Here is a 25,097-nt window from a genome sequence, read left to right as displayed (position 1 = left end):
AGAATAGCTCTGAGTCTTCAGCGGGCAAAGAAGCAGTTAAAGAAAAAGGGTTTCCAAGTTATAATCCTGCAGTTGTCCCAGACTTGAATCATTTATTAAAAGGTACGCTGGGAAAAAAATAAAAAGGTACACTGGATGACGCTTCAGCTTTAGGTGAGAAACAGAGGCGATTACGTTAACCTAGCTCAGATACTGTTAGAAATGCATCGCTTTATAATGCATTCTGAGTGCATAGGTTAGGGTCTGGTTAATGCTTTAGCAACATTATCAGATTACTATTTATGCACAAGCAGGTGTAACTGAGTCCAAGATGCTGACGCGTGCAGTCACCTAAATATTCAATCACCATGGTTCAAGAAAATGCTGCCTGCCCCTGACCAGATCTCAGAAGCATATGACAACCCTATCAAAGGCAGAGGGAAAGAGAGATACTTTTAGATGCTAATTTAGAGCTGTGAAAGCATGATATATATGTGTCTATCAAATAAAGACTGGGAAATTTGTCAGCTCTAAGAATGAAACTTTGTACTCTGTCTTTACTTAACATTCTTATTGTTTTGGAACCCACGGTAACCTTGGCGTACATTGCCTGTTTATGTGTATAGTCCAGGATAAAATTGTACTATTTCACAATAAACGGCCTTGAAGTCTTAACACAAAAGTGAAAACATTTCATCTAGAGACAATATTGAGAAATAGTGGTTTCAGGTTTTTGACACTCTTGTAGCTTCTTAAGATAGACGTCAGAGTGTCCAGCATCCATTTTTACAGGCCTTGTTTTGGTAAAATGACCGTCTGTGGGTCTTTCTGCTATCTTAAAGTCACCCACAGTCCATTTGGCTTGGGGAGGGTGCTATAAGAATATGAAATTAAAACTAACCTTTGTTGACTTGGATCAAGCCAATCACAAGGACAGTGAGGGACTTAGGTCTCTGTTACCATTCTGTGTTTCTGTGAGCACCTCAGTCCTTTTTAACTGATACCTTGGTTTTGTAATTGTCAACATCCACTTCACTGTTACCTGAGGGGGCTCTCCGCCTGGCCCCAGTGTGCTTCCCGGGGCTCTGTCTGCTCCCCCACCTCTCCAACACTTCACTGTACGTACTAGCCAGAGAACATCCATGCATTTGATTACAGCTTCTTTTAAGCAACCAAAAAGGATTGGGGGTTTCCCAGGTGGCGCTAGTGGTAAAGAACCTGCCTGCCAGTGCAGGCAGACTTCAGAGACATGGGTTCGGTCCCTGTTTCAGAAAGATCCCTTGGAGGAGGGCACGGCAACCCATTCTAGTATTCTTGCTTGGAGAATCCCATGGACAGAGGAGCGTGGAAAGCTGCAGTCCATAGGGTTGCACAGAGTCAGACATGCCTGAAGCAACTTAGCACTCATGAACAAAAAGGATTGGGGATAAGTTGTCCAAAGGCTTGATTAGAGTGAATCTAAGTGTCACAGGCTTAGTCAGCGTCCCAGGAGAGGGTTGACAAAATTTGACTCTCTACTTTCAGGTACTTTCTGATCTCTGTGTTTGTGCAGGGCTCATCATTCTTGTGTCCCAGGTGACAGACCACAGCTCCAAAGACCCTTCACTGGGTCCCACAGCATTTATTAACTGAAAGCAGGATCCTGGTGGTCTGGCTTGACCTTCCAGAGTTCATAATTAAGATGCAAATTAACTCCCAATCACCAGCATCACCCTGCCTCTCAGGCATTAGTATGAAAACACACACAAACAGAATGTACAGCAGAATTATTATTTTGTTTAAGGGATCTAATGGCAAAAACTCAAAATTGCACATTAATGCTAAGTATTATAAATTAGAAACTATCCTGTGACTTTTCTTGTCATTAAGGCCAACCACATGATTTTCGTCTCTTTCTAAATTGAGAGGTGATGTTAACAATTATAGCACTGAGGAGATGTAATTCTCATTCAGTGCTTACCCGTCATTTGAACTTAACTAGTATATTAATGCCCTAAGGAGAGGGAAAGAAATATAAATACTGTGTAATTTCTTGTGTCACCACAAACCCAGCGTTTTCCATCTGACCTACTTTTGCTAACTTTTGCTGTCTGCATCTAAATTCTCAAATTCTGGGACAGTGCTGCCCACCTGGAAAGCTAATGGTATCATAATATCTAAACTGGTTTTTGGCTTCTACAATGATACTTTAAAAATCCTAAGATATGATAGAATTACTCTAGTTTTTTTTTTTTTTTTTTGATGCTGCAAAAAAACTTCATTGTTCCCATTTGGTCCAAGGCTTGAGAAAGGGCTCCAGAGTGTTAAAAAGATACCTAGTGGCTACAGAGAGGGGTTTCAGGCAGCCCTGATATTAGGGGGACTCCTCAATGGCCACTGGTCTCCAGATCTCCTTTTCATGCTCGAGGGTGAGCCTTTTGAAGACATATTTGCCCAACCCAGCTGGGGGACCAGCCGGCCTGCGGAGGTGGGTCAGCTGGTCACCCATCTTCTTGATGAGTTTCACCTCCTCATCTAGAAAGTAGTTCTCCAGGAAGTCACAGATGTGGGGATCTGTGCAGGCAGAACCCAGGCCATGCAGATCCAAAAGGGCCTGGTTCAGGTTCTTCTCTATGAGAAGGGCGGCTTCCCTAGCGTCCTGGGTTTTACCCCACTCATCTTGACACGGCTTCCGCATGTCCAGAAAGAGGTTGCGGCTGCCATACTGGTTTTGCATTTTCAAGAGATGCTTTTCACCCTCGCCCTTCTCCTTGGCCAGTTTGCAGAAAAAAGTGGCCCACATCCTCCAGAGCCACATCGTCACAGTCGAAATAGAAACCCAGAGAGAGGGAGGTGTAGGAGACCCGCAGATGCATGTTAACCAGGCAGTTGACGGCGGCCTCCACCTCAGTGGAATAATTCTGACGAATCTGGGAGCTCATGGTTGATCAGTAATAAGGAGTTAAGCTTAAAAAATGGAGGCTGGTCCCGGTGATCATGGGCGACTGAGTGGCTGATGCCAAAGGTTGCGACTTGAAAAAAGGTTGGAGGGTGGTCAGAGGCTGGGGCAAGGGGCGTCCCTGGGTCTGTTCCATCCAAGCACTGCTGAAGCAAGAGACGGATCTGTGGGACTGTTGAGCACACTTCGAGAATTATTCTTTTTAAATAAAGACCAATGGAATGTGGGTAAGAAGGTCCAATATGATTTTAGTACTTTCTAAAAGTTAATAAAAATACTTCAATTATTTTTTTTTCCCCAACATGCTCTTGGAAGTAATGTTTCTTTAAAGAGCTATCTAATTCCTATGCTTTTCCTCTAAATACCTGTTTAAATCTACTGAATTTGGGTGGAGTCTTGTGCCTTTCCTGTTACCCTCTTGAAATTGAACAATAGGTTTAATTTGAAGACAGTGCAGTTCATAAGCTGACTGGTGGCTGTTCTGCGTGTTATGGGACCTTCCTTATCATGGGCAGCTAACCCTTTGTGGATGTATGTTATCTTTGCCACCCAAACCTAGTGGTGGTCTGGAGGCAGAGCTCTGAGGTTATTTTGGCTGTGTTTCTTTAATATATGTAACTGCGCAAAGTTTGAGATGGACTGAGCTGATGTAGACAGTTATGAAATTCACAGTGAAATTCATGTTCACCTTTCTTGTTGAACCAGACGTGCACTCCATGTTCTCTCCAGAGTCAGTTTAGAAAAGCTCAAGGTACTTTAAGCCACAGACTGGTCATACACATGCCCTCCTTATAAACCCAAGTTAGAAACACAGAGAGGAACATTTCCTCTCCTTAGTTTTGAGTCAGGTGCTGTAGGGAAGGAAGCAGCTGGTCACCAGTTGAAACGAGTTACAGATCAAAGATATATTCAACTGCTGGATTTTTTTGTTTTTTAGATTGAAGTGAAGTTCGCATCACATAAAATTAACCATTTTAAAGTGTACAGTTCAGTGACTTTTTGGAAAAGGAAATGGCAACCCACTCCAGTGTTCTTGCCTGGAGAATCCCATGGACGGGGGAGCCTGGGCTGCTGTCTATGGGGTCACACAGAGTCGGACACGACTGAAGTGACTTAGCAGCAGCAGCAGCAGCAGCAGTGACTTTTAGTTCTTTTACAATGTCATACAATCACCCCCCTCTATCTGGTTTCAAAATATTTACATCACCGCAAAAGGAAATCCCATCTCCTGGTAAGTTTGTCTAGTGGGTCTTGAAGTTAAAACTTAACAACCTTCCCCAAAATTTCCACTCTCCCCTGAGACTAAACTGCAGCAGGAACAGAGAGGCTTGACTCTAACAGTATGGAAGTTAGCAGTTCTAGGATTCCTAATTCCTTTATCACTTACTTGAGGATATTCAGATAGCTGCTTTACAACATTGCGAGTTTGAAAAGGAAGTAGTTCACTGCACTCTATACCTTATTGGTCAAATCCACTGAGATTAAATGAATGAGGAAGCTTTTTTTTTTCTGGTTGCTCTGTGATTCAATACCTGTTTTGTCTATAATAAATTGGAATTAATTCAACTAGATATGCAGAGCACCTGTGTTCACAGCTGAAATAGACTTTTTCATTAACATATGATTGAGGGGGTGAAGTGAATAACCAGCACGTTATGCATAACCCAGCGAGATGGCTGTGTGTTACAGTGGTGGGAGGTAAGTGAAAGGAGACTCTAACAGATCCGTTGGGAAAACAAGGATCTTGAAAGTTTGGAATCGTGACAGGAGTCGGTAGGAGGCAGTATTGAACATGTGAGAGAGCATGACCGTGGTGTGCATTGCCACAGGGGGCTCATCTTGTACAGAGAATCAATGCAAGAAAAAGGGCAGTAGGTCAGTCTAATCATGGAGAAGCCCTTAAAACAGACCAAATGATATGAATTTTATATTTTTATATTTTTGGCAATCAAGTACCAAAAATGATTATAAAATAGGAGAAAATAACTTCCTGGATGAAAAGCATTTTGAATGTATGCTGCTGCTGCTAAGTCACTTCAGTCGTGTCCGACTCTGTGTGACCCCATAGATGGAAGCCCACCAGGCTCCCCCATCCCTGGGATTCTCCAGGCAAGAACACTGGAGTGGGTTGCCATTTCCTTCTCCAATGTGTGAAAGTGAAAGTGAAGTTGCTCAGTCGTGTCCGACCCTTAGCGACCCCACGGACTGCAGCCTACCAGGCTCCTCCATCCATGGGATTTTCTAGGCAAGAGTACTGGAGTGGCTTGCCATTGCCTTCTCCGTTTGAATGTATAATTAAGCAATAATAAATTGTAAGCTTATTACAATCCTATGAAAACATCCTAGCAAGTCCTTTGGTAGAGATTGATAATTCTAAACTATATTGCAAATGTATGAAAAAATATGTATTGAAAATGAAAAGAGTTAAGAATCACCAAGACAGCCTTGAAGAAGATGAATAAAATTGAAAAATGAGAGTGAGACATACAGCTGTTAATTATGAGAGTGTTACATTAGCAAAAACACCTCATGAGTCAGTGGAACAGAGCTAGAAGCCGGTACATGCCTGACTCTTTGTGACTCCATGGACAGTAGCCTGCCAGGCTCCTCTGTCCACGGAATTCTCCAGGCAAGAATACTGGAGTGGGCTGCCATTCCCTTCTTCAGGGGATCTTCCCAATCCAGGGATCAAAGCCGGGCCTCCCGCATTGCACGAAGATTTTTTACCATCTGAGCCAGCAGGGAAGTCATCAGGGAAATGGAAATTAAAGCTGTGATGAGATAGCACTGCTGCTGCTGCTAAATCACTTCAGTCGTGTCCGACTCTGTGTGACCCCATAGATGGAAGCCCACCAGGCTCCCCTGTCCCTGGGATTCTCCAGGCAAGAACACTGGAGTGGGTTGCCATTTCCTTCTCCAATGTGTGAAAGTGAAATCGCTCAGTCGTGTCCGACCCTCAGCAACCCCACGGACTGCAGCCCACCAAGCTCCTCCATCCATGGGATTTTCCAGGCAAGAGTACTGGAGTGGCTTGCCACTGCCTTCTCCGGAGATAGCACTAGAAAGGCTTAAACGGACAAGACCCTGAAACCAGGTGATAGTGGAATACAATGCAACCCTGCAAAGGGTCCGCTCGTTCTACCTGCATAGTCGCAATCGTGGAGGGAGTGAAAGAGGCCAGGCACAGAAGAGTACATCAGAAGTGACTCTGTTTCTGGAGAGCTCAAAACCAGACAGGAGCATCTATGGCTTTGCAAGTCCGCCCCGTGGTAATCTCTGGAAAGCAGAAAGGCTGAAACAGGATGAAATCCAAAGGGATTACAGAGTCCTGGGAATGTTCACTTTCTCAGTCTGGGTGCAGGGGCATGAGTAGATACAGTTTGTGAGAATTCATAGAACTGTACACTTACTGTCTGCACTTTTCTAGACGTAGATAAACATTTCAGTATCATAGTTTACCTAAACTGCGATTGGACATGATGACATCCTGATAGGGGAAAAAGTGGGTTTGTTTTTTGGGTTTAATATCTCTTGACAGCCCAGTCTGAGGAGGCACTTGGCTCACAGCAAAGCCTGCGGAAGAGATGGGAATCATGCCAATAGGGGTACACTGCAAACTGTGAAATATTGGCAACTATAAAATCAGTGATTCTTTACCTGGGTCATGATTGTCCCTCCTGTGGAAGGGCTTTTTTTTTTTTTCCTAATGCATCATTGAAATCCCAAATAAGAATTTCTCCTGTCAAGAGTCTAGCTAAGGACTTCCCTGGTAGCCCGGTGGTTAGGACTCTGTGCTTTCACTGCAGAGAGCACAAGTTCCATCCCTGGTCGGGGAAGCTGCATGGCACAGCCACAAAAACGAAAAAAAAAAAAAAAAATTCCAGCTAAAGAGCAAATCATAAAATACAAAAAATGAGAAATACAGTGTATAATCGTGATGACTGTTAAACAGGAAATAGGATGCTATTCAAAGAGAACAATAGCATTTTGTTTTGCTCTGTTTTTTGAATGAGTAGTCATGAAGGCAATGGCAGCCCACTCCAATACCCTTGCCTGGAGAATCACATGGACGGAGGAGCCTGGTAGGCTGCAGTTCGTGGGGTCGCGACAAGTCGGACGCGACAGAGCGACTTCACTTTGACTTTTCACTTTCCTGTATTGGAGAAGGAAATGGCAACCCACTCCAGTGTTCTTGCCTGGAGAATCCCAGGGACGGGGGAGCCTGGTGGGCTGCCGTCTGTGGGGTCACACAGAGTCGGACATGACTGAAGCGACTTAGCAGCAGCAGCAGTCATGAAAGGCCTTTCTGAAGACGAGACAATTAACCTAAGGCTCCAAGGAGGAAGTGACTCATCTCAGGAGAGTGAGGAGAAGAGCATTCCAGACCTTGAGGGAATAGGATGTGCAAAGGCCCTGAGGCAGAAAGTATTGGGGATCCTGGAGTGATTGAAGGCAGGGATGCAGTGAGCAAGAAGGAAGCCAGATACCAGGGGCAGCCAGGTGAGAGAATGCATGAATACTGTAAGGAGTTTGGATTTTATTTCACAGGCAGGAAGCCACAAAGTATTGTAAAGCAAGGGAGTGAGAGGATCAGATTTATTTTTTTAAAGGGGTTTAAGCAGATACTCCACCCAGTAGACTATGAGAGCAATTCAGATAAGGAATTGGTTGTGACTTAGGTGGAAGCAGAGGAGACAAACAAGATGTTTTGGAGGTGAAAGCAGTTGTATTGCAGGAAGGGGGACCCCTTCCAGAGTCTGAGAGTGGTCCTTGTCTAACACAGAAATGAATTGCCCGAGGAGACATAAAGCAAATGCTTGGGAAGCATGTGTTAGCTGGGCCATTCAGAGACAGAGGGATGCAAAATGGACTCCGTATGACTTTCCCTCACCACATCCACTCCTATTCTTTGCAAATGTCTTCGAGATAGATTCTTTAGGTAGTTAGGTCAGAGTTTTTTTCTGAGTCTTTTGGGCCTTGATTGTTCTCAGCTCAAAATAATCTGCATGCCAGAGACCTTTTGGAGTGGGAGATTTTGTTCTCCTACCTAAGTGTCCCGTGGGAGAAAGGAATTAAAGCCTTGGCAATGGGCAAGGCCTGGGAGAGATTGTAAAGAGAGAAAACAGGGTCCAGAAAGTAGCCCTGAGAAACTCCAAATTTTAGACCTGGAGAGAGGAGAAAAGTAAGGAGAGGGCAACGCCATAGAAGCAGGTGACAGATTCTTCCTGTCTGTATGATATGAGTTTGCGATTAAAATGCAGCCTTGTTCCAGACTCAGGGAAATTTGGAGTGGGAGGAGTCACATTGAGGAAGAAAGTGATGAATTTTATTTTCAACACAGAATTGTGGACTCAGACAGAATTAATTGCACATACCACCCCCCCCAAGCCCCGCCCTGTCAGATTACAGATGAGCCTGTTGAAAGCCGGATTAATTGACTTGTCCCGGATTAATTAACTTTAAGTTACCAATGCAAATGATCTTAAAGTCAGAAACTTCCTGACTTTCAGTCTGGCGATGTCATTTTGAAACTTAGGTTAGAAGGCCCTGTATTTGTTGGTTAAATGACTTCCAAGTGAGCTTGGCTAAGTGCCACGATTCCTCAGTGCAAAAAATTGCACACAGGAGTGTGATTCCACAGTCTTTCCCTCAGGCTCTGATGGATGAGATTCTCATGCTCCAAGAGGAGATCAGCGAGCTGCAGTCGGCCCTCGCGGACGAGCTGGTATCCGAGTCCCCGGAGTCCGAGCCGGCAGAGCAGCTGGCCCTGCAGTCCACGCTCACCGTCTTGGCGGAGCGAATGTCCACCATCAAGATGAAGGCATCCGGGAAGCGGCAGCTTCTGGAGGTAACAGGCCACCCTGGGGGTCCCCCTCACGTCCAGATTAGCTCCTGGGGTTGGGTTGACAAGTATGTCGACATGTCTGTTGTTTCCCACTCAGAAGAAGCTGGTATATTGTGTGTGCAGGGCCTCGTGAATAGAGCCCTGAGTCAGTGTGGAGCCATGAATGTGTCTTTTCACCCGTTTCTGACTCATTTCAGGCCTGCAGAACTGAGGCAGCGGAGAGCCAGTACTGGGTAGACGTGAGCTTTGTGGGGAATAATTGTAGAAGGTTTGCATAATAGTTTGCTATGTTTAAATAAGACCATTTTTATGAATAGCATTGCTAATGCTCTGAAAAATAAATCCTTAGTCACTGGAAGCCACTTCAAGCACGTTAATTCACGAGAATATTCTTGCAGTTCTGGTTCTCATGTTAACTTTAATACTTAATAAATAAATTTTAGTTACACTACCATATGTGTTAAAAATAAGTTATTTTCCTCTAGTTGTTGTTTGCTTACCTTTCCTGGCCTTAAACATGTATGATGTTCATATTGTTGATCCTATGAAGTGTCTGTGTCCTTGTATCTCTAGGGTCTGGCAGTTTCTCTAGCACAAAATCAGTTATTGCTACCTGCTTAACATTATTTTATTTAGCTGCGGATTATACCATAATTCAATTAACCTTTGTCCTATTGTTAGGGACATAGGATATTTCCAGTTTTATCTGTTTTAAAGCAGGTCAAATCATGTATCCATATATTTTCTTGTTTTGCAGAAATTTTAAATCAATGTTTCCACTCTAATCTCTAAACAATTTAATAAAAATTAATTAAAAATAATGGATTATTAATAGAGTAACTTTTAAAGTAAAATACTTAGAGTATCTTAATAATTAACCTTTTAATTCATTGATATTGTCCCCAGTCACTCTATGAAACCCATGTGGAGTTGTGAAATGAAGTGATTGGCCTGGATTTTTAAAAAAATATATGGATTATTTGCCATCGCTAAAGAATCCTTAGAGACCTATCCGAATTTTTTGAAGTTTTGCCTTTGCTCTAGAAAGCGATAGCACTGGGCCACTCCTTCCTGTAGGAGATCACATGCCTGAAACTGCGTGGTTCTAACCTTTTAGGTGAACCAAATATGTTCTTCAGTTGCCATAGTCCCCACTACACTCTACAGTCTCCCGAACTCTGAAGTCAGGTTACCTACTGTCTTACACCATTGGCCATTTTCTGTCATCCACATTATCTGCCTTGTTCTGTAGGTATATTATTTAAGAACAGATAACTCCAGGCATACAATCATTGTGGGAGTTTTTAAAAAATGCTACTCTTGAGGCTCACCTCCTGAAATTCTGATTTACAGGTCTGTACCATGGTCTAAACACCGGGGATTGTTTTTGAAGTTTCGCAGGTGGTTCTGATGTGCAGTCAGGGCTGGGAACCACTGCTCTCTGTGTTGAGTCCTGGTGATTTTGCCTCAGGATGATCTGTGTTCCCTCCTACTTAATTCATCAGGAGAAACTCAACGATCAGCTGGAGGAACAGAGACAGGAACAAGCCCTGCACAGGTATCGCTGTGAAGCTGATCAGCTGGACCACTGGCTCTTGAGCACGAAGGCCACTCTGGACATTGCCCTGGGGTCACCCAAGGAGCCCATGGACATGGAGGCCCAGTTAGTGGACTGCCAGGTACAAAAATGGTCTCAAAGGAGTATGCCAACATCATTAGGCAAACTTTTTAAAAGTGTATCTATCATTGGCTGCATCGAGTCTTAGTTGAGGCATGCAGAATCTTCCGTTGGGGAGTACAGATTCTCTAGTTGTGGTGCATGGGCTCTGGAACATGTGGGCTCGGTAATCATAGCACACGGCCTTGCTCCTTAGCACGTGAGATTTTAATTCCCTGACCAGGGATCTCAGGGGGCTTCCCAAGTAGCTCAGTGGTAAAGAATCTGCCTGCCAATGCAGGAGCGACAGGAGATACAGGTTGATCCCTAGGTTGGGAAGATCCCCTGGAGGAGAAAATGGCAACTCACTCCAGGATTCTTGCCAGGATAATCCTACGGACAGAGGAGCCTGGCGGGCTACAATCCGTGGGGTCGCAAAGAGTCAGACACGACTGAGTATGCACGCACATACACTTGACCAGGGATTGAACCCACGTCCCTGCATTGCAAGGCCAGTTCTTAACTGCTGTACTACTAGGGAAGGTCCCACAAGACATGTTTTTTAACTGCGGAAAAGTGTACTGGTAACAAACTGTGGTATGGATATGTGATTTCTCACAATCCATATACTTTCCAGATTTAGAAGAAAAACAGTGTCTTATAAAAGCTTAATTGAAATCAGATGTGGGCTTAGTCTTTTGAAAATTTTACCAAGAGTATCTACTCTTTAGAAAATTTTCAGTTTCCTGAAGGACATTTTTTTTTAAAGACTTGTTGTTTTCAGTCACTCAGTCACGTCCAACTCTTTGCGACCCCATGGACTGCAGGATGCCAGGTTTCCCTGTCCTTCACCACCTCTCGGAGCTTGCTTGAACTCATGTCAAATTTATAGTATCTGTTTCGGTGGCTAATAAGGAATATAAGTACCTAATGCACAGAATTAGTATCAGTGACTGGATATACAACAGAATAGGTGGGCCGTTACAATTTTGTTTTTAATTCAGAAATGTTATTTGGAAAACTTGGCGAAACTGTAGTTATAGGCAGCCAGACTCAAGATGGGAAGGTTGTCTTCTTAATTTCCTTCCTGAACATGCAGTCTTTAGCAATTAATGTAAGCGGTAATGACATCAAGGTTTTTACTGTAATATTATTTTCTTACCTGCTTATTATGGAAACATTCAAGCACGTGTATAAAGCATAGAGAATAGATGCTGAACTCCCATGTACCACTCATTGACTTCAAAGAGTATCATCATAGTAGACTTTACACTATGGGTGGGTGAAGTTTGTTTTAAAAGCTCTTTCATTTAACCAGCAGCAAGTCTCTAGAAAACCCAGTCTAATCTGCAAGGATAAATATCAGTGTGCATGACTTCATGCATGTGGGACTGAAGGAAATATGCACAGACATTAATTATGAACGCCATCTTTTTTCTTAATACATAGTATATCATTCTGGTCATCCCTTATGACTGAGATTTTATAATATTATTATAATTTAGGTTTTTTAATTCTTTGTACAACTTATAAGTTTAAACTTTTAAACTATTTTATTTATTTATTTAGCCATGCTGTGTCTTAGTTGCAGCATGTGGGATCTAGCTCCCGGATCAAGGATCAAACCTGGGCCCCCTGCATTGGGAGCACAGAATCTTAGCCTCTGGACCACGAGGGAAGTCTGTGGACAATTTTTTTAAGTGTCTTCAAAGTGTCTCTGCCCTGATGGTGGAGAATAGAGAGCCATGTGCCAGTGTTTTCTATTTCTTATATCATCTTTTCTAAAGTTACTTTTCTGAAAAGAGACATGTATTTTTAGCATTGCCTTCTAGCACTTGAGATTACCACATGCACTAGCATTTCAAAATTATGTTTCATCATTACTCCCACCTCTTCCTTTTTGATGTCTCTATTTTTATAGTTATACGTAAGGTGCATAGTTTAGATAATATATTTCAGGACTCTTACAAAGTATTGAAGTGATGCTTTGGCAATATTTTTCAAAACTCAGAGCCTATGCAATCACACAAATACGTGATAGTTCCTCATGCAAATAAATCTGGCATTTGAGCCAGTAGTATAATCATAGCTGTGGCTATTATATGGAATTAGGGTCCTGTTATGACTTTTGGGGCCCAGGGTACTTTGTTTCCATGAACCTCTTATATTTGTATTTTGTAAGTGGTTTGGGTACAGAGACTAATATAATCTAGGGTAGTTTATCGTGGGTGCTTGCTAAGTTGCTTCAGTCGTGTCCCATTCTTTGCAACCTCGTGGACTGTAGCCCACCAGGCTCTTCTGTCCATGGGATTCTCCAGGCAAGAATATTGGAGAGGGTTGCCGTGCCCTCCTCCAGGGGATCTTCCTGACCCAGGGATCGAACCCACACCCCTTATGTCTCCTGGATTGGTAGGTGGGTTCTTTACCACTTGTACCACCTGGGAAGCCTGAGGTGATATCATTACATGTTAATTATTATCATAATCACTTTTCCTCTGATTTTAAAAGAAGTGAAAGACATTTTCTTGGGCCCCTTGGAGTGTTAGGGGCCTTCAGCTCTGTGACAGCCGTGCCTAATGGAAAAGGCAGTCTTGCACAGAATAATATTAGTTTCTCAAAAGTAATCCTCAAGAAATGACCCTTTAAGGCCCATTTCATGAAAAGTTTCACTCTTCCGTTTACTTCTAGGTTTGGGGATCTCACTTATGTTCTTAGAAGCTGATGGTAGTGATTCTGATTTTGTACAATCCTTTCTTATTAATATATAATTGAATATAAATTAGAAAGTACATTTCAAAGAGTTCAGACTTAAGGTATAGGAAAGCAGAAGAGTTTCTGTAGAAAATAGTATGGTTGTTATTTGTTTTGGTAGATTTTTTAGTTTTTCTGTTTTTGGTTTTTGCTTTAAATCTTGAGACGTGGGGAGACTATTTTCACTTCTTTCCTGGATTTCGCCTCCATTTTAGAAAAAAATCTTGTAACACTAGAAAGTGAATGTGAAATTCTTAGGAAAACTTTCAGAAATGTGAAGTTAAAAATGCGTTATATATTATAGATAAAAACAGGGGAACTTCCCTGGTGGTCCAGCGGTTGAGATTCCACCCTTCCAATGGAGGGGGCATATTTCAATTCCTGATTGAGTATCTAGGATCCTGCATGCCAGGTGACATGGCCAAAAAAATAAAAAAAGACAAAAATAATAAAAATCAAGTAAAAAGAGCACTAGTCTGGGAAAACTCCCTTTCGAAACATTTTTCTTTGAAAAAAAAAAAAAAAGATTCCTTTTTAAATTGACACAAAGAGTCGATGATGTGATGTCTTCACTGTTATTAGCCACAAGCATAATGTGTGCACATGCATTGCATACATGCTCAGTCACTCAGTCGTGTCCAACTCTGCGACCCCCTGGACTGTAGCCCTCAGGCTCTTCGCTCCCTGGGATTCTCCAGGCAAGAATACTGGAGTGGATTGCCATATCCTCCTCCAGGGGGGTCTTCCCAAGCCAAGGACTGAACCTGGATCTCCTGCATCTCCCGCATTAGTAGGTGGATTCTTTCACCATGGAGCCACCTCTAACACTAAAATAATAGAACAGTCATAATGGGGTAATGCTAAGGCCTAGTCTTTTCTCCTTATCTGTTGGCTATACACAATGTGCTTCCCCTATGTTGTTTTTTGTTTTTTGTATAACATCTAATCTTAAATAAGAGAAAAGTTAGGAGGCTCAAAGAATTGTTAAAACCTATATACCACTCTTGAAGTTTGTACGAAAACTAGGGGGAATAAAAGCAAACCAGGAGGCAATTTGTTTTGATGAAACACTTAAGGAAGCAGTGGGTTTCACTGTGAGACACGGTCTTTGCAGAGGCGCCCAGGCTGTGTCAATTTCAACCTTATTTCTGTTGTTCTAGAATATGCTGGTGGAAATAGAGCAGAAGGTGGTGGCCTTATCAGAGCTTTCGGTCCACAATGAAAACCTGCTGCTGGAGGGGAAGGCTCACACAAAGGACGAGGCCGAGCAGCTGGCAGTGAAGCTGAGAACCCTCAAGGGGAGCCTCCTGGAGCTGCAGAGGGCGCTGCAGGACAGGCAACTCCACATCCAGGTGAGGCTCCAGCCACGCCATGAGCATGGCGCTATAGAGAGGCTCATCTTTGCCCAAGACTGGTCTGCCCTTCTGAGCACAGGACACATGAAGGGGATGGCTGGGGAACAGCACATACTTATGTATGTACCTGCTTCACACACATTCTGGCATAACTTTTTGTTTGTTTTTAATATTTATTCATTTGACCTCTCTGGGTCTTAACTGTAGCACTCAGGATCTTCGGTTTTCGTTGGGCTGTGTAGGGTCTTAAGTTGTGGCATGTGGAATCTAGTTGCCTGACCAGGGATTGAACCCAGGCCCCCTGAATTTGGAGCTCCGAGTCTTAGCCACTGGACCGCCAGGGAAATCCCTGGCATAGATTTCCAAATAGGCTTTGTAAGAGTTGTTTGAATCCAGAGACCTGGAAATTGCAGCATAGGAAAAGAAAAGAAAATGAAAATAATTACCAAAAGCTAGCAGCTGTATCATTTAAAAGAAAATGTTTAAATATAGATAAACATAGATTAAGTCATAGATTAAGATACCCTGTGGCAGTGTTATATTTCTCCTTTATAACTCCTATGTTCTACTTTCCAGATAGACTGTTTTATTTACTGCCCACAAGTTTAGACTTGTCATGTATTCCAGGTGAATTGAACATTTTTACTATCATGCAGTGTCCTTCATGTTTCCCAATAGTGATTTTTGTTTTAGATGACTAGAGCTTTTTTTTGGATAATATTTGCCTGGTATATCTTTCACTTTTCCATTGATTTAACCCTTTCTGAGTCCTTATATTTTAGATTTGTTTCATATAAAGAACATTTAAGTATATTTTGTTGGCTTTAAGCACATCTAATCAGAAAAACTCTGACTTTTAAAGAGCAGGTTTAATCTATTTAAATGTTTACTGATATGTCTGAAATTTTATTCTTACTTTTTTTTTTCTATTTTGTCCTGCTCTTTCTATTCTTCTTTCTCCATTTTAACTTTCGCTTCTAGGTAGTTGAATACTTTCCTCTGTTTTTTCTCTCTGCTTTTTACCACGCATACCTAATAAATTCTAAGTTGTTATTTTATTCTTGCTCCAGATCAACATAAAAAACTCATAACACATTCACTCAGATTTCTCCCCATGTACCTTGCATACTAGTATTGTCTAATATTTTGATTTTGTTTTTCATCTCTACATATTAGAACTATTATCTTACACAAATATTAGGCAAATGTTTATTGCGAAGCCACTATGTGCCAGCCACTATTCTATATGATAGAGTGAAGGAGCAAGGGCAAAATCTATCCATATGTGTATATATCTGTATAGTCCATCTTCAAGAGATTATGTTTGGGGGAGACAGTAATATAAAATTAAGGTGTGTTATTATATGCTAAGTTAGAAGATGATAAGAGCTGTAGGTGAAATAGTATAACGCATATAAATAAAGAAAGCTGGGACTGGGTGGATTTGCAGTTTTAAACAGTGTGACCAGCGAAGCCTCCCTCAGCTTACGTTTGAAGGAGTGAGCCGCGGAGGAAGAGCATTCCAGGCTCAGAGAGGGGAAGCAAGGGCAGAGGCTCCCAGGTGGGCTCCTGCCTGGTTTTAAAGGAGCCCAGCAACTGGAGCGGCGTGGGAAAGGTGAGAGAGGTCAGCCAGGTAACGAGGGCCCAGGCTGCAAAGGGCCTTGTAGGCATCGTGTGAACTTTGGCTTTTACTCTGGGGAGAATAAGAAACCACTAGAGTGTTTGGGGACAGAGGAATGACAAGATCAGATATAGCTACTGTAGGGACCAGGGTGGAAGCTGAGAGACCAGTTAGGAGGTCAGAGGCGATGAGCACTTAGCAGGTTGTAGATAATTAGGAAATGAAAACTCTCGAGGAACACTTGGGGAAGGAGAAGTAATTAGGCCACTGGTTTCATTTTGGACAGGCTAGATTTGAGATGCCCATCCACTGTCAATCAGCTGTTGGGATTCAACTGAACTGTCAGCCTCTAGAGATTCTTTGTTGTTGTTCGTGCCATAAGTCATGTCTTAGTTCCCCAACCAGGGATCGAACTCATACCCCTGCATTGGGAGCTCCAGGTCTTAACCCCCGGACTGAAGGGAAGTGCCTAGATGGTCTTTAAAGGCTTGAGACCCCATGAGATCACCAAGGGAGTGAGGAGAGATAGAGGACCAAGGCCTGGGGCACTCCAGTGTGAAAAGTTAGGAAGATGGGGAGGAACCCACAAAAACAGAGTAAGAAGGAAATACCGGTGAGGTGGGAAGAAGTCCAAGATTTGGGCTTGGGAGACACTTGAGGGTAAGTGGGGTAAGATGAGACCTGAGAACTGACCACTGGATCTGGCAACACGCAGGTCTTCTGTGACCCCAACTACAGCTATTTCAGCGAAATGGTGGAGGCAAACATCACTCTGAAATGAAAGTGAGAAGGGAGAGAGGAGTTAGAGAGGAAGAGGGCGGGAACAGGAGTTTCTCTGTCATGGGAGCAAAGGAATGGAATAAGCTATAAGAGGCAGGTTAGAAGAAATTCATTCCATTTTAAGATCCGAAGAACAATGACGTGTTTATAGGGAGACAGAAACAACTCAGTAGAGGAAAAATTGATGAGAAAGAAGTGAGACTGCAGCAAAAGTCTTCTTGTGCAGAAGGGAGAAAATAAGATCCAAGGGGCAGGGGAATTGGCTTGGAACCAGTGTCAGGAGCAACTGACTTGAGTAGAGGTGCTGGCAGGGGACACGGCACAAATGCTGTGGTGAGAGCTTTGTGCACATTCACTGCGATTGCTTCTGCTTTCTCAGTATAATGATCTTTCTCTGGACTAAACTATGTATTTTCAGTTCTTTGCTAATCATATGATTATATGATCTGGAACATCAAACCTAGTCAACAGAAAACTATTAAAAGCAATGGAAGAATTTAGTAAAAAAAAAAAATTTATTAAAAAACTTCAAATGGAATTCATAACTTTCCTATATATAAATTAAAAGCTAGAGAAATAATATGCAATACATTTCCATCTAAATCATGAACAAAATATAAAATATATGAAATCTCAACACTTTAAAACCTGAGTGTTACCAAAACAAGTGGAAATACAGAGATTTTATTTTTAGATAGGTGATTTCAAATTTTTCTCTGTTAAAACATGAATTTAAGTTATTCTCAATTAAAATACTGTGTATTTTTGAAATGTGCCAAAATGACGCCAGGTAAACCCGGCTGCCGTCCATGGGGTCGCACAGAGTCGGACACGACTGAAGCGACGCAGCAGCAGCAGCAGCAAACCCGGAATAAGGGGCTTCCCCGGTGGCTCAGTGGTAAAGAATCCACCTGCCGATGCAGGAGACAGAAGAGTTGCGGGTTTGATCCCTGGGTTGAGAAGATCCCCTGCAGTAGGAAACGGCTACCCATTCCAGTATCCTTGCCTGGAAAATTCCATGGGCAGAGGAGCCTGGCAGGCTACAGTCCGTGGGGTCACCAAGAGTCAGACAGGACAGTGACTGAGCACAAACACACGCGTGAGTGCCGCCTATCAGTGAATAATCCACTCCGGTGAATCCCCTCCACCCTGCCCCAAGATTGTTTACTTCTCTGTCATTTCAGTTGCTCAGTTGTGTCCGACTCTTTGTGGCCCCATGGACTGCAGCACGTCAGGCTTCCCTGTCCATCACCAAACTCATGTCCATCAAGTCGGTGATGCCGTCCAAGCATCTCGGTCTCTATCATCCTTCTCTATGACACAGGCATCCAATGCCTCTTGAATTATGTGATATCTTTATTTGTAATAAGCTTGTCATTTTCACACATTATCATTCATCCAAGGTGCAGAGTGCTTTCTAAAGAAGTGTTTTAATGTTTAGCATTTTCCAATCCTCACTAGTCTTCCAAGGAATGTTCCTGGCAAAAATGGTTACTCTTCTAGTATTTCCAAAATAAACAGCTTACATAGCCCCACCCAAGCAGGAGCCTGGTGAAGAATAAAAGCCACCTTATTTCCTATTCCCTAGATAGGTCAGAAAACTGTTATCAGACCTCAGAGAGTGTAATTACCATTATTTTATTCCTTAGGTCAGTACCTTCATATCTCAAGGGGAAAGAGAATGAAATTTGAACTGTTCCTTAATCATTTTTTGCTTCCTGTGGTCCAAGGGTTAGGTTTCAAAACAGTGAAATCAGCCAGAGAAAAATTCATTAACTGAGAAACCAAACCTAACCACAGAGAAAATACATACTAGTCATGTGCTGTTGATGCTGATAAATTTCCTTTTTTTTAAAGCCATGGATTCAATTAGTCAAATAGGAGTCCCTTTCTTAGATTTTGTTTTAGAATCTAAGTATGTGTCTGTGCGTGTATGTGGTTAAGCTGCCCTGTAGACCTGACATTTCAATTGTTATTTTCCCAAGTACAATTGGTCTCTTTCGTTGGTGTGAGGAATTTGAAATCAGAGCTCTCAGTCAACTGTAGTTAACCTGCAGAGAAGGGTGAGCTGGAGCCCTGAGAAGTTTCCACGGGAGTCTCCAGGCTGGGCTGTGAAAGCAAACCTTTACTGAAGGGCAAGACAGAGAGGAAGTGGCAGGAATTCACAAAAGAGAGTCAGCAGGTCGTGGCTATGGCCACTGTTTTGTCGCCAGGCCTCTGACTAAGGACAGCTTTCAACTTGTCCCACTGACTTCTTTGGGGTCATCCTCTACAGGTCCCTTCTGACTTTCTGTTTCATCCTTGCTTGGAAAAGGCAGCATGTCTCAGAGCTTATTCTGGGTCAATGGAGCATCCTCAGATAGGAAAACTCTGCTTCATGCAGAAATGTGTGGGCTTCGGTCCTGGAGGAATGCCTGACCACCCCAAGCCTCCCACCTTCAGGAAAATTACTGCATGCCTGAAAGAGGCGCTCCTGGGAGGGTGGGGAACCTACTGAACACTTGTCATCTATTCTGAAGACCCTTCAAAATGCAGGTAGCATGTTTTAGACCAATGGTGCTCCCACTGTTCTATCTGAAGCACATTCTTTTACTGGCGAACTGGATCATCTTAAAGGAAAGAAAGCACCTGTGAGCTGAGGTGGCTCGGAATCCGGGAAGGGATGAAGTGTAAATATGAATGGTACCTGTAGGTTTCACTGCTGCCTTCACTGCCCCTCAAGTGTTGATACCACTGATTGCAAACATTTTAGTTTAACCATGAGATTATAATGAGTAAGACAGAGGGAAACAGACCTCATCTATTTCCCTGTAAGGGTTACTGTAAGATTCTGGAAAGAAAAGGAAGGGAAGGGTCCTGTGGGCAGTCAGGTGAGGTGAGCTGTTGTGGCTGGACCCCACGCTGAAGTCAGATTTGGCAGAGCACAGAGGCCAGGGGGGCAGCGGTTCAGTAGGATGACTCCTCCATGGAAGCACCCCCGAGACTGTTCCCTTCCTGTGTGCCTGCCCCGGCCCCTCCCCATGCTCCCGTCATACTTGCCCCTCCTCTGCTGTCTCTGAGGCACCAAGTTTCTTTCCCCTCTGGCCTCTGCTCCAGCGGATCCATAGGCCTAGAGGCCCTACCCCTCAGTCGGTCAGTATCAGTGTCAGTTGCTCAGTCGTGTCTGACTCTTTGTGACCCCCATGGACTGTAGCCCACCAGACTCCTCTGTCCATGGGATTCTCCAGGGAAGAGTACTAGAGTGGGCTGCCATGCCCTCCTCCAGGGGATTTCTCAACCCAAGAATCAAACCCGGGTTTCCTGCATTGCAAGCAGATTCTGAGCCACCAGGGAAGCCCCGTCTTTGGCAACACACAACACAGCTGTCACCTCTGAAGATGCCTTGCTACCCAGCCTAAGAAACCGTCCCCCTTCACTTTCCAGCCCATTCTCTAGTTTCACATTCTTTGTTAGTCTTATCACCATCCCAGTTTATCTTGTCTGTTTATTGTCTGTTATCACAGCAGGGCCTTCTGAGCCAAATAAATCCCCTCCAATTCCTGCCAGTGCCCCAAACAGTGCCTGACACACAGTGGGTGCTGATAAGCACTTAGTGAATGTCTAACCAACATGGTGTAATTTATCCTTTGGAATATAAATACACATTAGTAGAAAGGTGCTCATTCAGAACTAACTCCATTCTAATGCAAAATATTTTGTTTGTTGTTTAGTCCTGTCCAACTCTTTTGCAACTTATGGACTATAGCCCACCAGGCTCCTCTGTCCATGAGACTGTCCAGGCAAGAATACTGGAGTGGGTTGCCATCTCCTTTTCTAGGGGATCTGCCTGACCTAGGGATTGATCCCACATCTTCTACGTCTCTTGAGTTGGCAGGCAGATTCTTTACCTCTGAGCCACCAGGGAAGCCTATGCAGTGTTTTCAGTTCAGTTCAGTCGCTCAGTCGTGTCCGACATTTTGCGACCCCATGAATCACAGCACGCCAGGCCTCCCTGTCCATCACCAACTCCCGGAGTTCACTCAAACTCATGTCCATCGAGCTGGTGATGCCATCCAGCCGTCTCATTCTCCGTCGTCCCCGTCTCCTCCCATCCCCAATCCCTCCCAGCATCAGAGTCTTTTCCAGTGAGTCAACTCATTGCATGAGGTGGCCAAAGTATTGGAGCTTCAGTTTTAGCATCAGTCCTTCCAATGAACACCCAGGACTAATCTCCTTTAGAATGGACTGGTTGGATCTCCTTGCAGTCCAAGGGACTCTCAAGAGTCTTCTCCAGCTTTAGGGAGAAGAATGTTAAATTCCATCAGAATAGTCTAGCAGGAATAATAAACCCCTGCCCAGAATCGACATGAATCTGAAGTGACTTAGCAGCAGCAGCAGCCCAGGTAATAGGTAATTACTTTGGCTTTCTCCTCTGTCGAAGCCAGAGTGGCAACAGATGGCAGTGGAGTCTAGTCCTCGTGGGGATAGGAAAGGGAGTAAGACCTGGAGTTATATTCTTGTGGAAGAAATTCCAGAATAATGTCTGCTGACCACATCAGTCAGCTAAAAAGCCTAGCCTCGACATGGCAGTGCCCCCCCCCTTAATATTTCTGAGTATAATCATCTATTTGTTGTTCTCCTTCCTGCAAATGCCATAATAAATTCCATGGGTTTTGTGTTACCTTTTTTTTTTTTTTTAATGTGGTTTTACATCCAAATGGAGGCACTTTGGTTTTATTATTCAGACCACACTAAAGGAGCCATCACTCTGTTTTGGATAAGGTCTTCCTGTGGGTAGTATGACTCTTGATTTCTCCCTCGTTAAAAGCAGGGGACAGCCCAGGAGAAGGAGGAGAGCGATGCTGACCTGGCTGCCACTCAGAGCCCCGGGGTTCAGGAATGGCTGGCTCAAGCTCGGAGTGCATGGACCCACCAGCGACAGAGCAGCCTCCAGCAACAAAAAGTAACACACTTCCTGCCTCTTTTACCTGCAGATCAGCCAAGCATGCACCTTGAGAGAAATGTTTTAGAAGGACAAGTTCCTTCTGTGCTGAACACAGAGTGCCCCTTTATCTTCATTTTGGACAGAAGCAGAACCTGGCTGTTTCCATTTACTTATGGCCACTGGGAAGACTGGTCATTTTAGAGTCGGTTCTCTAAGAAAAGCTTGTGCTTAGTTTTAAAGTAGTGTAACTCAATTATAATCTGCCCTCTATTTCTAGCTTGCCCCTATTTGAGTCTATTATATATAATAAAAACCTCAGGAAAGCCTCGGAGAATTGGTAAATATCTAAGTTGCACTTTTTTATGAAATTTGCTTTCAACTCTCAAGTAGATGCCATCACAGACCAGGATTGCAAATTACTGCCTATGAAGCAAATGAGCTTTGATTACTCAAAGACTGACATCTCATTAATACCTTCGCTTTATGGATAGGGCATATTAAAATACTTCTCAAAGTATTTTAATACTTTTTCACCAATAGTGAAAAAGTAAAACTGAGTCCAATGGTGATCCAGTTTATCAAGCAGGTGGGAAATTGAAGAGAGCTATTGCTCTCATGCATCTTTTTTGGCTTGAACAAGGCAGTATCGATTTTGAAAAGTGAAAGTGCATTTTTGACCACTTGGGGGCGCCATTGCCAAGCAAAATTTTCTTTTCTCATTCCCGCCCCCCTCCCCACCCAAGGTTATTTAGACATTATTTTATCAAAGCCAAAGAAAGCTACAGAGGGCTTGGAGACACCTCTGAACAGTTACCTAAGCCACACCTTTTATGTAATGTGCTAACTTAAAAACATACTATTGTACCAAAGTTCTCTGAGGATTTTCTAGACATACAACTGTGTTTGGAGACAATAATCATAAAGTAACAAAGATGTTCTGATTTTTCCTTTTCCTTGAGCAGGAGTTGGAACAGGAATTGGCAGAGCAAAAGAGCCTCCTCCAGTCTGTAGCCAGCCTTGGAGAGGAAATTCTAACGCAACACTCAGCTGCAGAGACCTCTGGTGGTGTTAGGTATGTTTCTTTCATTCTTTGGGGGTTTTTTGTTTTTAATTCACCAGTTTGTTTTATTTTTTAGATTCCACATTTAAGTGATATCATACAGTATTTGTCTTTCTCTGTCTGACTTATTTCACTAAGCATAATACCCTCCAAATCTATCTCTATTGCTGCAAATAGAAACATTTTTCATTCTTTTTTATGGCTGAGTAGTTTTCCTTGTGTGTGTGTGTGTATGTGTGTGTGTGTGTATACACATATCACATCTTCTTTAACTATTCATCTGTTGATGGACACAGGTTGCTTTATCTGAACATTGGGGTACATGTATATTTTTGAATTAGAATTTATTTTCTCCCAGTATATACCCAGGAGTGGAATTGCTGAATCTATTGCAGTTCTGTTTTTAGCTTTTGAGAAACCTCCATATTGTTTTGCATAGTGGCTACACTAATTTACATTCCCACCAAGAGTGTCCATGACTCTCTTTTCTCCGCATCCCCACCAACATTTGCTGCGTATGGTCTTCCGACAGGTGTGAGGTGGTGCCTCCCTGTGGTTTCGCTTTACATTTCTCTGATGACAGTCCACTGTGCTCTTCTTATTACTGTTCTCCTGACATTTGAAAAATGGTCCAGTGGTTAGGACTCCAGCTCTCACTTCCAAGAGCCTGGGTTCGATCTCTGGTCAGAGAACTAAGATCTCACATGACCTGTGGACAAAAAAATAATAAAAGTAAACATCTTCCTTAAAATTTACTTTGAACATCTTTTGCAATAATTTAATCATTTCATAATTACTTTATGATATTAAATCTACTTGTATTTTGAACATTTAGTTGAGCAGCATAAGTATAACTAGTAATTACAATGGCTGACTTCCTTTTCCTCTCTCTAGTATGCTTAGCATGTCTGACCAGTGATGATGCTTATTTAATGCTTCATTTTTGAAAGTCAGATAATAAATGCATTATAAAATTAGATTCATGATGTTTATGACTGCATGATTTTACCTAACTGCAAAACATTTCCCTTACAAGAGCTTATCTATCTTCCTCTAATATCATTCTGAAAAATAAATGTATGTGTCTTATAAGTATCTTGACTTTGTTTTTTTTTTTTAATTTGATGGCACCATGAGGCTTGTGGGATCTTAGTGTCCCAACCAGGGATTGAACTTGGGACTACTTCAGTGAAAGCCTGGAGTCCTTTTCACTGGACCACCAGGGAACTCTTCTTGATGATCTGTTTCTACAATTTCTATATATAAAGGCATTGAGCTTTGAGTCCTGGTTTGGCGTGAGACTGAAAGTCTTACACACAGGAAAGTAAAGTGTTGAAAGAATATTTAAAGAAAGTGGAGAATTTTCAAGTTGAAGGGTCTGGTTTAAAAGGTAGGAAGGAAAAGAAACGGAAGCAGAGTGTGAGTGTCCCTGTATTGTGAGGCAGGTCTGGGTTTTATTCTGCTTCTGCACATGTCACCTTGGAAAAGGAACTCAACCCCGAGACTTCGTTTGCTCGCCAGTAGAATGAGAGTAATAATTGACTGCCATCATCATGGAAAGGTTGTGAACACTGTGAATGTCAATTGAAAAGATACATAGGAGAACTATCTTTAAAATCTAAAACATTAAAAAAAGTTTCAGCAAAACCTCTGTGTTCATGCAATATTAAAGGTTAAAATTCAGTAGTAGCATCCTTTGACAACCATCATGTCTCAAATAGCTTTAATCCCGTGGACTCCAGTGCTCTCAGTTCTGGGCATTTGTTTGGAGGAAATGCATATTATAAAGATGATTTTGGAAATGCTATTTATAATACCATATAAAAAGACAGAAATACCTATTAGTAAAAAAAAAAAAAAAAAGAAAGCCTAAGAAAATATTTTTGCCTATATAATCTTAACAAAAATTACATAACGATACCAATAACCGTCTGTGATATCAAGTAAAAAATGTTATATAAATTGAGTATATAGTATATGTATGGGTAAGACCCTGACTAGATGTAGACGATCAAAATTAACTTTATTAAGGTCAGCTTTGGAGAGTTTTCTTTCCTTTTCTTTTTTTTTTAAATTTAATTAATGCTGACATAATGTTGCTGACATATGACAAAAGTGTTGACTATAAATGTGTATACATTCGAGGAAATAGGAAGATATTCAAGGGGGAAAAGGAATAAAAAATAT

General features: G+C 42.6%; 1 protein-coding gene and 1 long non-coding RNA gene across 15 annotated transcripts in view; one reads left to right on the top strand and one right to left on the bottom strand.

Moving 5' to 3' along the window:
* The window catches only part of SYNE1 (spectrin repeat containing nuclear envelope protein 1), a 491,794-nt gene that overhangs the window by 319,735 nt on the left and 146,962 nt on the right, over positions 1-25,097 (top strand). For 10 of the 14 annotated variants that reach the window (XM_055433423.2, XM_055433430.2, XM_055433426.2 and 7 more), the window contains 5 exons: positions 8,559-8,765; positions 10,268-10,441; positions 14,331-14,522; positions 21,734-21,868; positions 22,813-22,922. In XM_055433423.2, the coding sequence (XP_055289398.2) occupies positions 8,559-8,765; positions 10,268-10,441; positions 14,331-14,522; positions 21,734-21,868; positions 22,813-22,922 (818 nt within the window). The remainder of the gene's footprint in view (positions 1-8,558; positions 8,766-10,267; positions 10,442-14,330; positions 14,523-21,733; positions 21,869-22,812; positions 22,923-25,097) is intronic. The other 4 variants (XM_055433425.2, XM_055433422.2, XM_055433419.2 and 1 more) reach the window with 3 other exon arrangements.
* The window catches only part of LOC148776363 (uncharacterized), a 140,055-nt gene continuing 138,477 nt past the window's right edge, over positions 23,520-25,097 (bottom strand). The window contains exon 4 of the long non-coding RNA XR_016038453.1: positions 23,520-23,619. This is a non-coding gene — a long non-coding RNA (uncharacterized LOC148776363). The remainder of the gene's footprint in view (positions 23,620-25,097) is intronic.

The sequence above is a fragment of the Moschus berezovskii genome, chromosome 10 (genome assembly GCF_049115385.1).
Source record: "Moschus berezovskii isolate FMDL1 chromosome 10, NW_MosBer_1.0, whole genome shotgun sequence".
NCBI lineage: Eukaryota > Metazoa > Chordata > Mammalia > Artiodactyla > Moschidae > Moschus > Moschus berezovskii.
This window is presented reverse-complemented; position numbering and strand designations above follow the sequence as displayed.